The 15648-nt window shown below is 42.5% G+C and overlaps 1 protein-coding gene across 1 annotated transcript in view; it reads left to right on the top strand.

The window, feature by feature from the left end:
- The window catches only part of TDRD3 (tudor domain containing 3), a 517375-nt gene extending 501982 nt beyond the window's left edge, over positions 1 to 15393 (top strand). The window contains exons 13-14 of the mRNA XM_069758172.1: positions 13443 to 13567; positions 15159 to 15393. Of these exons, the coding sequence (XP_069614273.1) occupies positions 13443 to 13559 (117 nt within the window). The 3' untranslated portion in view covers positions 13560 to 13567; positions 15159 to 15393. The remainder of the gene's footprint in view (positions 1 to 13442; positions 13568 to 15158) is intronic.
- The last annotated feature ends 255 nt before the right edge of the window (positions 15394 to 15648 follow it).

Below are 15648 nucleotides of genomic sequence, written 5' to 3'. Positions count from 1 at the left end.
TTTGCAGTGCAGAAATGCTGCAGATCCGCTATTGATTTACTGTACAATGTAAATCAAAGAGAAAAAAAAATGCTGTGCACACTTTGCGGAAAATCCGATGTGGAAACGCTGTGGTTTAGGCCGGTTTCACACGTCAGTGGCTCCGGTACGTGAGGTGACAGTTTCCTCACGTACCGGAGCCACTGACACACGTAGACACATTGAAATCAATGCATCTGTGCAGATGTCATTGATTTTTTGCGGACCGTGTCTCCGTGTGCCAAACACGGAGACATGTCAGTGTTCGTGGGACGGATTACACGGACCCATTAAAGTCAATGGGTCCGTGTAAAACACGTACCGCACACGGACATTGTCCGTGTGCAGTCCGTGTGCCGTGCAGGAGACTGCGCTACAGTAAGCGCTGTCCCCCCCACTGGTGCTGAAGCTGCCATTCATATCTTCTCTGCAGCAGCGTTTGCTGTAGAGAAGATGTGAATATTCCTTTTTTTTTTTGTTTCTCGTGTTTAAAATAAAGATCCATGTCCCCAGCCCCCTCCCACCCCCTGTGTGCCCGCCCGCTGTTCTTAAAATACTCACCCGGCTCCCTCACTGGCGCTGCTTCCTGTCCTGGCCGCACCTTCTACTGTATGAGCGGTCACGTGGGGCCGCCGATTACAGTCATGAATATGCGGCTCCACCTCCCATAGGGGTGGAGCTGCATATTCATTACTGTAAATGAGCGGCCCCACGTGACCGCTCATACAGTAGAAGGTGCGGCCAGGACAGGAAGCAGCGCCAGCCAGCGAGGGAGCCGGGTGAGTACAGCGGGCGGGCGCACAGGGGGTGGGGACATGGATCTTTATTATAAACACGAGAAACAAAAAAAAAAAAGGATTATTCATATCTTCTTTACAGCAAACGCTGCTGCAGAGAAGATATGAATGGCAGCTTCAGCACCAGATGCAGGGGACAGCGCTTATCTCTAGCGCTGTCTCCTGCACGGTGCGTGTGGTACCCGGGCGGCACACGTATGCCACACTGATGTGCCACAGAAATGCACGGGCACACGGACACGGATAATTCCGGTACCGATTTTTCCGGTACCGGAATTATCTGGACGTGTGGGACTGCCCTTAAAATAAGTAGAATGTCACTTCTTTTTTGTGAATCTGCAGTGTTTTTGTACCCATTCCATTATAGAAAACCGCAGGGGTAAAAAACGCGGCAAATCCGCAAGAAAACCGCAGCAAAAAACGCTGCGGAAATGCACAAAAAAACGCGGCAAATCCGCAGGTGCGTTTTCTGCCAGGAGAGACAGAATCCGAACCAGAAATTCCTAAGCCTAATCCGCAATGTGTGCACATAGCCTAACAGAGCAGTCTATGTTTTACACCTGAACTGTTCAGATGTAGCAGAGCTCATCTTGTGACATTTAAAATGTCAAATGGAGTGAAGAGGCCTGTCCAGATGTAGCAGAGCTGAATATGACAAATTCATCTCCGCTACATCTCTGTGGTATATAGGCATGTAGAGATTTTTTATAAGTAAAGTCAGTGGTCACATTACGCCCTGTCATCCTCCTTTCTGTCCCCTCACATCCAATTCTGGATCATTCTCTATTGCCTTCTTATCACCTCTTTATGTTCTCTCTGGTCTTCCTTTTCAAATGAGCGCTTCCTTCAGAGGAGGGAGACGCTCATTGGTCGGTCCCTTTTGCCCTAGCCTTGTCACAGCTAACAGCTGATCCAATCAGCAGCGCTCCTCCCTCACAATGAGCTACAATGCAAAGATATCAGGAGACTGAAGAGTCTCTGCACAAGTGCTGGAATCGCTTCCATTGCTTGCGCAGATGAAGCAGAGAAGGCAAGACTGGGTGTGACCAGCTTTTTCAGCATCGTACTGTAGTGTGGTAGCTAGGCAATGGTGCAGTATGTTGCAAACTGTCAGCATTCTGCAGCGTAGGTAAACACATACAATGTCAAAGAAGCCCCTGCAATCCCTTAAGGTTTTGATGCAAAATTGACTGATACTTGATACTGCTACCTTCTGCCTTGACTAAAGCCAAAGTTCTAGCTGCTGAAAAACGTCTCCAAAGTATAATGCTGCATCCGCAGTTCTTCAATTTGGGTTGGATGTTTATTTTGGCGATGTGCAGGTTTTTTGCTTTGTGTCAAATTTAGCTTTTGGAATTATGACCTAAAAGTTCAACATTACTTATCAGAGTAAAACAAGTTTTCCTGCTTACTTTTAGCAGACTTGATGTAGGGTTTGGGGAAAACATATCCAAGCTTTTGTTTTTCTACCCTACCCCACAGGCCATGCTTTTGAAGAGTACGGGAGATTGTCACATGCCATACACAACCAATACTTAAACAAATATTCCTGCAGCTCCTTTTACCCCTTCATGACCTTGGAATTTTCCGTTTTTCCGTGTTCGTTTTTCGCTCCCCTCGTTCCAAGAGCCATAACTTTTTTATTTTTCCGTCAATATGGCCATGGGAGGGCTTATTTTTTGCAGAACGGGTTGTACTTTTGAACGACATCATTGGTTTTAGCATGTCGTGTACTAGAAAGCGGGAAAAAAATTCCAAGTGCAGTGAAATTGCAAAAAATATGCAATCCCACACCTGTTTTTTGATTGGCTTTTTTTCTAGCTTCACGAAATGCTAAAACTGACCTGCCGTTATGATCCAGGTCAGTACAAGTTCATAGACACCGAACATGTCTAGGTTCTCTTTTATCTAAGTGGTGAAAAAAAATTCCAAACCTTGCTAAAAAAAAAACAAATTGCGCCATTTTCCGATACCTGTAGGTCTCCATTTTTCTTGATCTGGGGTCGGTCGAAAATTTATTTTTTGCGTGCTGAGCTGGCATTTTTATTGATACCATTTTGATTCAGATACATTCTTTTGATCGCCCATTATTGCTTTTTAATGCAATGTCGCGGCGACAAAAAAAAATGTAATTCTGGCGTTTCAAATTTTTTTCTCGCTACACCGTTTAGCAATCAGGTTAATCCTTTTTTAATTGATAGATGGGACGATTCTGAACTCTGCAATACCAAATATGTGTAGGTTTGATTTTTTTTAATTGATTTATTTTAGATGGGGCGAAAGTGGGGTGATTTAAACTTTTATATTTTTTTTATTTTCACATTTTCTTAACTTTTTTTTCACTTTTGCCATGCTTCAATAGCCTCCATGGGAGGCTAGAAGCTGGCACAACTCGATCGCCTCTGCTTCATAGCAGTTATCAGATCGCTGCTATGTAGCAGAATTGCAGGTGTGCTGTGAGCCCCGATCACAGGGTGGCGCTCACAGCAGGCTGGGATCAGTAACCATAGAGGTCTCAATGACCTTTATGGTTACCATTCTGATGCATCGCTGACCCCCGATCATGTGACGGGGTCAGCGATGCGCTCATTTCCGGTCGGAAGCGCAGGTTAAATGCCGCTGTCAGCGTTTGACAGCGGAATTTAACTAATTAATAGCAGCGGGTGAATCGCGATTTCACCTGCCACTATTGCGGGCACATGTCAGCTGTTCAAAACAGCTGACATGTCCCGGCTTTGATGCGGGCTCACCGCCGGAGCCCTGCATCAAAGAGGGAGATCTGACCTTGGACGTACTATCCCGTCCGAGGTCAGAAAGGGGTTAATGTTGCTGGATGCTGTTTGGCAGCCTCCCAGACCAATTTTCTTCTTGGCTTTTCATCAGTTTTTGAGGGACCTCCAATTCTAGGAAATGTTAATGTGCCAAATTTAAGCTACTTTTTGATGTTCGTCTTCACAGTGTTCCATGATATAACAAATGCTTTGGAAATTTTTTGGGATCCTTCTCATGACTGATAACTTTCAACAGTAAGATCCTTTTGCTGTATTTTAAATTGTTTGCTGAACGTCGGGTTTTGCTGTAAAATGCAACTAAGAAAATATCAAGAAAATCCTACAGCTAAACTTTATATGGAGTTAATTAGAGCCACTATAAATGATGGCAGCGCTGTACTGACTACTCTTTGACATGAGTCTAAATGTGATTGGCTAACTCTGAACACAACTACTTCCCCAATTATGCAACCACATTATTTTAGTTCTGTTATTTTTATTTCCCCCTGCAAAATTCTTTGTTTTTTTCTAAATAGATTTGTACAGATTATGGGTGACATTAAAGGTGGAAAAGGTTCTGAAATGATTCTTCTTGGTATGATTTTTACATGACAAAAACTTGACATTTTAACAGGGGGGTGTAGACTTTTTGTATGTTATGGAATCGAACGTACAAGAGAAAATGGGGGATGACTTAAAGGGAACCTGTCACCCCCCCCCCCCCAGGCATTTGTAACTAAAAGAGCCACCTTGTTCAGCACTAATGCTGAATTCTGACAAGGTGGCTCAGATATCGTCAGATTCCTCTGACGCTGCACATTATGAGGAAGGCGGAGGGAGAGCCGAAGATAAATACTGCGCATGCCCAAGAATCCCAGCCCCGCCGTGTGAATAAATCAGAAGAGACTGCGGGGCGGGATCTCGGGCCGCGCGTCCACACAGGCGCAGTAATCAAGACATCAAGTGATGTCAGTGGACGGGCAGCACTAACAGTGCATTCCCCAGGCATAAGGTGACTGCGCAGGTGCCAGGACAAATGAATAATGCTGAGGAGGCGGCGCCAAGAGGCCATGAGTGACGGCTGTGGTGCGTCTGGATTAGGGGGGGGGAAGACCCGCCCCCAGGACTATTTCAAGGTATGAGGGACAAATTTCAAAAAAGATTATTTCTGCGGTTACAGCACCAAGAACTAAAAGAGCCACCTTGTCAGACTTCAGCATTAGTGCTACACAAGGTGGCTCTTTTAGTTATAAACACCTGGAGGGGGTGACAGGTTCCCTTTAAAATACCTCATTCGCTATCCATTGTTATTGCTGGCTTATTTTTAATTAAATTAATTAAAAGCAACCCTGGCCATTCATCACTTTTTAAATGCTTGTGACTGGCATGGTTGTGGGAAAACCCAAGACAGTACAATGTTATTATAAAAGGTATTTAAAACTGTCAAATCCTTAACTTGATGATCAAACTGAGAATTGCACTGTGTGTATCTCTTTGCCATACATTTGTGGTCATCTATCCCTTTATTTATGCCATTTTTACCTTTTTTTTCTCAGAAATGCATAGTAGGGTTGCAAGCACAAGAAAACTTATCAGCCAAACAAATGTCTAATCTAGGGGAGATGTGCTTTGAAGGGTTTGTTAAACTTTTTATTAGTAAAACAGATAACCGGATGCCCTGCTGCTGAGACCCACAGAAATCATCTATAGTCTGTGGGAATCAGATGAACAAGTGTTGAATTACCCTGCAGCGCCACCATAGAACATTTCATGGTGAAATCAGCGGGCTGCTAATGTGATGCACAGATGTGCTGAGTCTTCTAGCGTGAGAGACACTCTTTGTAGCTCCTCCGTGCACTGCGGCATAGATGGCTGCTTCACAAGGAGGCTTTCTATTCATTTATAATTCCCCCGTTATAAAGAATAAGATGAAATGGTGTTTATTGCTCTAGTGTCATCAAAGAGGCAAGTGCACATACTGTTACTATGCTTAATTAGATGGTAACCACTTATTATATGTAATGTTTTGTTTCTAATTTGTACAGTGCAATGCTAAATAAATTATGGAACTTCATTAATCCTTGCAGAAGCTTAGATTTCTGGAGATGATCATTAAGATATAATTAACAACACTTACATAATTTCATTATGTATTATGTTCACAGATTATTTAAGCAGATCTTTATAGATTTAGCCATTTCTAAGAAATAAGTTACATCGTTTAATTTCATTTTCATAAAAGTAGACACATTAAATTATCAGAAAACAAGCTGCATAAGGCTGTACATACAACATAGATCAGTAGAAACTACTAGCAATTTTGACTCCACAAAACTGCAAACACTACTGAAACGTCAAATTTAACCATACTGATGTTAACCAATCAGGTGTCATTTGCTAATAGGCATTTTTGCTCCAAGGAAGTTTCCTGGCTTCCCTGATGCAAACCCTCTAGAATCCCTCTTTCTCATTCATGATTAGCAGCTCCATCATTCTCCTCCTTGTTCTGTCATAGTATAGTAGATTTAGTAACGCCATGCTGATGTGAGAGCAACAAAAATGTGCAGGTCCAACTTCAAACTGCTCTAGAAAAAAGTCAAGATTTTTTGCTTTGAAAACAAGACCAGGATCACAGCTCTAAATGTGATCTTAGATTGACCTGGACACTGCATCTCATTCGCAAATCTCTCTCCTTTCCTCTGGATTGAAAGTAAGATTTGTTTCCTGCTTCTTTTTAGTCTTATCAGAACACCACTGCAGTTGTAGAAGCGGTGAGAGGTTGGAGAGACTTTGCTGCTGTGTAGCTAGGCTACTTTCATTGTTCAGTAATGCTAAGTGTCCACTTAGGCTAAGTTTACACTTGCGTTTCGTTGGTCTGCGTATGGCTGCATACTTCCTCCCTTAAGCTCTGCCTACGCTCCACCTACTTCAAATGAAAAAACTTTAGGGTATAAACCTTAAAAAACCTTAGGGTATACTAAGAGCATAAATATAAATTCACAAATGGTATAACCCAGGGGTGTCAAACTGCATTCCTCGAGGGCTGCAAACAGGTCATGTTTTCAGGATTTCCTTGTACTGCACAGGTGATAATTTAATCACCTACACACATAATGATTGCAGCACCTTGTGCAATGCTAAGGAGATCTTGAAAACATGCATGGCTTGCGGCCCTCGAGGAATGCAGTTTGACACCCCTGGTATAACCACACAGACGGGGAAACGCGTCGAGGCGAAGTCTCCTAGATGAGCTAAGTTCCCTCCCTCTCCTTTTGCAACCCTTTTCATTCATTATATGAAAACTATTTGTGATTATCATTGTGGTCACATATGTGATATGAGCCTTAAATTTGTATTATGGCCGCTCTTCTGAAAGGGTTGCGTTTGATTTTTGATCCACAAGGTTATCATGTTTGTGGTCTCTTCTGATAGAGGGTTATACCATTTGTGAATTTATATTTATGCTCTTAGTATACCCTAAGGTTTTTTAAGGTTTATACCCAGTGGCGGATTATAATGAGGTCAATCTGGGCGGTAGCCCATGGCCCAGTGGTGTGGGGGGGCCCTGGGCAACCGCTCAGATTGACCGCCGCCATCAGAGCATTACTGCCCTGACTGGCGTATGGGCCCGGTGGGCAGAGGGGGCCCCGTCTCATCTGCTCACCGGGCCCCTACCGGCGCTGCAGCAGTTTAACGCTGTTGACGTGCGGGCGCTCGGCCGCACGTCAATAGTTAACAGCCGACAGCCAATTGGAGGCTGGCAGCTGAAGTTAGCCGGCGTCTGATGTCATTGTCAGTCGCCGGCGAGTGCGCGCTGCTGGAGGGAGCATCGCCGAAGAAGCACGGACAGGTGAGGAGAACTAGGTTTTTTTCTATTGCGAACGCCATTCCGGGGGGCCCGGGCCAGAATGCTAGACACACTGGGGGCAGAGATGATGGACACACTGGGGCAATATGCTGGACACACTGGGGCAGAGATGCTGGACACACTAGGGGATGAATGCTGGACACACTGGGGGCAATATACTGGACACATTGGGGGTAATATGCTGGACACACTGGGGGCAGGATGCTGGACACACTGGGGGCAGGATGCTGGACACACTGGGGCCAGGATGCTGGACACACTGGGGGCAGAATGCTGGATACACTGGGGGCTGAATGCTGGACACACTGAGGGCAATATGCTGGACACACTGGGGGCAATATGCTGGACACACTGGGGGCAGAATTCTGGACACACTGAGGGCAGAATGCTGGACACACTGGGGGCAGAATGCTGGACACACTGGGGGTAATATGCTGGTCACACTGGGGGTAATATGCTGGACACACTGGGGCAGGATGCTGGACACACTGGGGGCAGAATGCTGGAGACACTGGGGGCTGAATACTGGACACACTGAGGGCAATATGCTGGACACACTGGGGGCAATATGCTGGACACACTGGGGGCAGAATGCTGGACACACTGGGGGCAGAATGCTGGACACACTGGGGGCAGAATGCTGGACACACTGGGGGCAGAATGCTGGACACACTGGGGGCAGAATGCTGGACACACTGGGGGCTGAATGCTGGATACACTGGGGGCTGAATGCTGGACACACTGGGGGCAGGATGCTGGACACATTGAGGGCAGAGATGCTGGACACACTGGCTGAATGCTGGACACACTAGGGGCAGGATGCTGGACACACTGGGGGCAGAATGCTGGACACACTGGGGGCAGGATGCTGGACACATTGGGGGCAGAGATGCTGGACACACTGGGGGCAGAGATGCTGAACAAAATGGGGGCAGGACTGGAGACAAATGGGGCTCGAGATAACTGTGTTATTTCCTGCAGAGACGAGTCCTGGCTGGATGAAGTTATGGTGATCTGTGCTGGATGAAAGATGAAGGACTTCACCTAGAGACGTCACTGGTGAGTCAGTGTTACCTATACACTGACACTATACACTGTATAGTATATACAGAGCTCCTGTGTATAATATCACCAGTGATCTCTGTATTACCTCTACACAGACACTGCATACTAAGTACAGATCTCCTGTGAATACTGGCACTTATGGTGATAGTATTGTGTTTTTTTTCTTCTTCCTAACTGAAGGGTAAATTGACTAGATCAATGGATGTTTGACAGGTTATAGTTTCACTCAGCAACTATTTTTCTGGAATAATCTGGTTCAAGTATATGATGACCCCGTCGCATGATTCCATCGCATGACCCCGTCACATGACCGGGGGGCCCACAGTGTCTGAATAGCCCGGGGCCCTGGCTACCCTCAATCCACCCCTGTTTATACCCTAAGGTTTTTTCATTTGAAAAACCTCCCTGCATAGATATTTCAATTATTCATCTCTTTTTATAACTATGTGTTTTCCCATCTGCATTAGTACAGGGTCAATTAAGGATAGGTTGGGACAGACGTCGAGGGGGCGCCAAACAATCGTTTCTTCTTTGGCTGCGGAGGTTGGCACCCTGTCATGGTTCATATAGGGTGTAACCAGGGATACTTAGAACATTATATCTTAGGGTATCATTCTATGTATTTGTCATTTTTTGTGTTTCTGTTGAACAAGTTTTCTTCTGTTGACACATTAGGTTGGTATTTTTAATATTTAAAATAAAATTTAGTTTTTTAATGGAATATATATGATACACTTATGTTATAGAATCACCATAAGCTTAAAGTCAGTGCAAAAGATATGCTCAATAAATACAAATAGGGATTTGAAAAGGCAAACAATTCCACAGGGGAGACCAAAGGGCTGCCAGAATAAGAGTATATATTACTGTATTTACAATATTTGTAGTGTGTGCAGGCTCTATTTAATGTGGCTCTGTTATATGTGCTCCTAATGCTTCCAGAAATGGCCCTACTATCTACCAAAGTTTGTCCTGACTTTCCTGGTTGTGGAAATCCAGAACGCATGGCAGGATCCCCCAACCCTCTGTGGTCCTCTAAGTGAAAGGGTGAGAACTCACTCTGTCCACTAACCCAGCACTATGGTGTATTTTTACTCTGCCTTTACTGAATATTAACATCATTATAGTGGTTACTGTATGGTACACGGCAGTGTTCAGTTGGAAGAGTTAAGATCACTTTTTCATTGCAAAATCGCACTGAAAAAATATGACGTTACATGCCTTTTTTTTTAAAAAAGTTGATTCATTTGCGGTTACTGTAAAACTGTTATTTACACATGAAAAAATGAGTGGAAACAACTCCGCAGCAATGTACGATATGAACATGTCATACCCTTGAGGAGTTAACATTGTAAAATAAAGGGGTATAATTCTATATATTTACATAGGGGGTACTTGCTTATCGTTGAATTATTTTTGTTATGTGTATGTTTTGTTATATGATTATGTGCCCTCACATATACAGGGCTGGCAGCCACAAAATACTGTGCAATGCCACCATATGCTGTCAGTGTAGATGCTGGGCATCGAGAAAGGAGCTCTCTAGGGCTACTTTCACACTGGCGTTTTTTTAACACGGCGCAATGCGTCATTTAGGGGAAAAACGCATCCTGCAAAGTTGTTTGCAGGATGCGTTTTTGCCCCATAGTTACATTACCGACGCATTGTGACGTATTGACACACGTCGCAACCGTCTTGCGACGGTTGCGCCGTGTTGTGGCGGACCGCCGGGAGCAAAAAACGTTAAATGTAACGTTTTTTGCAGCCGACGGACCGCTTTTTCCGACCGCGCATGCGCGGCCAGAACTCCGCTCCCACCTCCCCGCACCTCACAATGGGGCAGCGGGTGCACCGGAGAAATGCATCCGCTGCCCCCGTTGTGCAGCACAACAAACGCTAGAGTCGGAATCTCGGCCCGACGCAATGCGACGGTCCGAATCCGATGCTAGTGTGAAAGTAGCCTTACTTGTTATATTCCAGCTCCGTTGCCCCTGTAAGTTTTTCACCTTTTCTTTCTAGGCTGTATGACTACACTCCAGTACGTGCTCCTGTGCAGACGAGAGTTCCTTGTCTCTTGAGGAGTGTTTCATTTGAACTTCAGAATTCCATGTTCCTTTTATTCTAAGACATCCTTCCGCCATAAAATAGCACTGGATAACTGATGGAAATATCAGCTTTATATTCACATGGGGTGGTCATATCACTATTTCCATTGTATAAACATTGTATCTACCCCCAAATGTTTTCAGTAAAAACCTCAGTTCAGGGTGCAAAAAAAAAAAAGCCAACACCCTGCCGTGAATCCTGAAAAATGGAGACGCTGCGAGTCTCGAGAAATGGCATCATAAGTAACTTTTTTTTTTCCTTACAAATTTTGCATTTTTTTTCACCACTTGCATACTCGTACTGACCTGGAGAATGGATAATGGCAGGCCAGTATTAGCATTTATTGAGCATGATAAATAAAATAAATCTAAAAAACATTTTTTTTTTTCAATTTCACCGCACTTGGAATTTTTTTTCCTGTTTTCCAGTACCCAATATGGTAAAATCAATGGTGTTGTTTGTTGTGGGACAAGTTGTAATTTTAAACAAGTCCTCATATGGCTATATTGAGGGAAAAATAAAAAAGTTATGTCTCTGGGAAGAAGGGGGGGGGGGGGCGCGAAAAGGAAAAATGAAAAGGAAAAACATTGCAAGGTGGTGAAGGGGTTAAAGCATCTTATGTACACGTAGATGAGCTGCTCATAAGTTATAGCGCTCCATGATTATACTGTAAGAAAGACTCAATAAGGACTATAGCATAATTGTTCTTGTATTCTTCCATGTGTCAGTAATTCGTAAGTTCCACCTAGTTGGTTTTCTATCATATGTTTGTTACTACAGACATACAGGCTTATTTTTAACCATTTTCTTGTAGCTTTATCCCTGGCGTTCTAATGTCGAAGTGGAAGTAGACACCAACAACTCCGTTATGTAATTACAGGACTCTAGAGATTGACTTCTCTGCCAGTTGCTATATTTGTCCAGATCGACTGTGATACTGTGCTTTCTGACCCGATTATGTCTACATTCATATATTATGGTACTGCGCTTTGACATTAACCCAGCAAGTTGAACTTCACCTCTTTTTATTGGCATTTGTGTCTCAGCACATTATCGCCATATGCATCAGTCTCAAATAAGAAACACAAATGTCCATTTGTACCCGTGATAAAAAAGGCAGATTAACATACCGTAGCTTAAAGGCATGCCATTGGTCTTCTGTGTGCAGTATGTGTCAGTGTGCCGTATACGTGTAAGATTACAAGCATTTATAGTGGTTCCATTTTAATGTAGCAATTTTGGTGATTCGCTGTATCAGAAGAGAGCAGTTTGTGAAGCCGTAATTAATGGAAATGAAATACTGAAACATAGAACTGCCGTCTTATTTATTAGCTCTACAAACTTTAAAGACTGCTTTTTCAACATTAAAAAAAACTTAACAGCTTTGCTTCATCTACTGGTCTGTTTCCAGGTTGGTTATTTTGTAACATCTCAAAGGAAAATCAAATATTAATCTAAATGGACTATGCTTACAGCACTGATAGAGAGCTAGCTGCTGCTCCTATCCAACCACTTGGATACACAACATTTCCATTGTGGTTATTTATCTGTTGATTTTGCATATCTTAAATGCTGACTGTTTATAATGACTCTTTATAATGTATGTGTTTCACTTTTTCTGTTGAAGAACTGAGATAAATTAACTTTTTGATGATATTCTAATTTTGTGTGAAGCGTCTGTAATTGCTTACACCAGAAATTTTTGTGGGCTTCATAGCAGAAGGGTTGATTACATATGCACGTGCCAATGTTTAGTTATTTGATCCCGCAAGCTTAATTTATACCGATATTTTTCTCACTTCACCAACTTAGACTGTTTATTGCTGATTCATCACACACAAATCAGATTAGAAAAATATTTAAACACAGGTTGTAATGTAACCAAATAGGTAAAAAGCCAAGGGGGTGAATACTTTCACAAGCCACGGTACTTGCCTGCCGCCGTCTTCACCTTTTGTCTGCTGCTATGGTTCCGCAGTTCTATCTTATGACCGCAAGTTCTGACTGGCAAGAAGTCAAAAATAACACTCACAAGCTCTCAACGCAAGTCTGAAAGCCAGAATGAGGATCTCATAGACTTGCATTAAAAAGTGACCTACAGCTTGTTCCACGAAACATTGATGCAGCCAGCAGAGCACAAACTGCTGGAGACTGATGAGAATGGTGGCGATAGAAAGTGAAGGACGGCGGTTGCTAAGTATGAGAGTAGGGGAAGGGACGTTAAAATAGAAGTACCACTCGAGCGCTGCAATAAAAATAAACGCAGTGGTGCTTTAAGACAAAGTAGTTTTTAGATACACAGCCTGATAATTATCTAATTTTCTGAGATTCTTGACATTCTGCTCTCTATATTTTTCTATACTTAACTCATTCACCCATAGCTAGCGCTTGGTTCTTTATTTAATTATTATTTTTGCAATTGAGTTTCTTTGGACCGTTTGTGTTCTACATCCTCCTATAATATTACAGCTGGCTGCAGAATGAGTTAACAGTGAAATTTGTGGCAGAGTTCGTCTGTCAGTTTGGGTTTCTTTCTTCTGAACGATCTTCTAAGTTGATATATGACCAAATCATAGTTGAATTTTGATTTTGGTAATAAATCCACTCAGAAGATTGTCAGCACTGTGTAGTAGAGATTTCTATATTCCACTGCTCTTACAGTCAAGAATCTCAGTCTTCTTTTCTAGATGTAGATGCCACTTTATTATCGTTATAGGCCTAGAACTTTATACTGTCCATTCATAAGTTTGTGTGTTACGTTTTGTGTGCAGATATATTGAAGGGGTTGACCATTCATTTTGCAAAACTTTGTTTTAGGAAGAAGAAGGGGAATATGGAGATTCACTTGACTTCCGCAGAGGTGGTGATGGACAACCGAGGAGATCTACTAGACCCACTCAACAGTTTTATCAACCACCCAGAGCGCGGAACTGACTGTTAAGGTGAAAACAATTTAATAGATGCAATAGAAATTAATTGCTTTTATCTTTGTAGCCAATATTACAATAGTTATATACATTTATGCAAAATTGGAACGGTTTACATTCATTAGAATTTATATCTTGTATAGCTATTTTGTGCTTTTTGAAGCATACCTATTATACAGAAAAAAGCTGTGTTGCAACTAGAGATGAGCGGATGTGACAACATTTTAATTTGCCAAATTGTGCAGATTTTTCTGTGAAATTTGATTCACAGTTAATTTAATGAATGCAAATTCAATGTTCCCTATTATGCTCTGAGGTCTCTTTATGTCCCCAGAGCATAATTATTGGAAAAGGAAAAACTCGACTTGTCGCTCACCTCTCTGCCTGCCCCCCTTGTTCCCTTCCACGCATTTATCACATTGCATCATCGCTCCGTGACCTTGCGGAGCCTTTTCGCATCCAGAAGTCCCAGCTTGGAGTGAGAACTCTAGGCCGGGAATTCTGGCCTCAGCCCTGTATGTCACCACGTATGTACAGTGACCTCCCAGGGCCTGCTCACTGCTGCAGATGCAGTGCAATGAAGAAGCGGATAAGCACCAGGAGCGACGAGTACTTTCTTTTATTCACAAGTGTGGATAGATAGCTGAAAATAAGAAGTCAGAAGAACTGTTACCTTAGTGGAAGACAGGAAAGTATACCATGTAGGACAGACTAGAATATCTCACCTTACCCTGACGTGTGATTCATAACTGAGCTTCTTCCAGGGGCGTGAAAGAAGCTTCCGGAAGAAGCTGAGTTGTGAAACGCGCGTTGGGGTGAGGGGAGTTAATCTGGTCTGTTGTACATGGTATACTTTCCTGTCTTCCACTAAGGTATCAGTTCTGGCTTCTTATTTTCAGCTATCTATCCACACTTGTGAATAACATACTTCTTGGCTTACAGCCCTTTGTGCTGTATAACTTAATATGTAATAATTTTCATCCTGGCAGCTGTTGAATTTCAATAAAATATTATATTTTTATTAATACATTGAATTGGTCTGCTCTAAGCTGCTCAGGATGCTATGTTTATACTTTAGCCACATTTTATACCATGTGCTTATCAAAGGTGTTTACAGCATAAGCTACACATATGACAATTTATTTGCATTATAAATTTGGTATATACATTACACCTTTTTCTTGAGAATGTACTAGTGATACCTCCCTACTGGGCACTCTGCTATTATTACTTTCACTCTGCATTTACTTTAGATTTTTATTACCTGTTTATAGCTTGTATTCATGGTTCTCTTCGTTCGGCTGTGTTTTCATATCAGTCCAAAACTGGGTTTTGCTCCTCCATATCTAGCATTTACTGGTTTGCTCTTGATAGACCTTTTTTAATGGTAGATATTTTCAAGGCAGGCTGATTAGGAGCAAAACTGCAAATTGAGGAAGATGCTATTTTCTTCCAATAAAATACTTTTATTTTCATATACATTTTAGACATGACTTTAATGATTTCTGCAATTAAAAATCTATCCAATGCATTTATAAAATAAATGTTACTTGAGTGTCTTTCCATTTCCTGTTTTATTACCTAATGCTTGTTTGAAATCCACCAGATCTACCATGAGATTCCCACACAAGAAAGGAATACTGCAGCTGTTTTCACGGAAGTGGTATATTTTTCTAAAGAATTGCCTTGCACTGTGGTGTTAATATTCTTATTGCGAGCAAGATTGAGAATTTTCGGACGCAAGTAGCTATACATTTGCCATCAGTTATTAGTTTAATAAATGATTTTTTTAAATATTGATTTCTTGTTTGCATCAATAAATCCACAGTGCACTTGAACAATGTCTCTGGTCTTCATTATTTCTGCATTTTCCATATTTTTTGTTAACAAAAAATGGGAATTAATTAAAGGGAACCTGTCACCCCGTTTTTTGAGATTGAGCTATAAATACTGTTAAATAGGGCCTGCGCTGTGTGTTCCTATAGTGTATGTAGTGTACCCCGATTCCCCATGTATGCTGAGAAATAACTTACCAAAGTCGCCGTTTTCGCCTGTCAATCAGGCTGGTCAGGTCGGGAGGGCGTGGTGACATCGCT

The sequence above is a fragment of the Ranitomeya imitator genome, chromosome 3 (assembly GCF_032444005.1).
Source record: "Ranitomeya imitator isolate aRanImi1 chromosome 3, aRanImi1.pri, whole genome shotgun sequence".
NCBI classification, from domain to species: Eukaryota; Metazoa; Chordata; class Amphibia; order Anura; family Dendrobatidae; genus Ranitomeya; species Ranitomeya imitator.
This window is presented reverse-complemented; position numbering and strand designations above follow the sequence as displayed.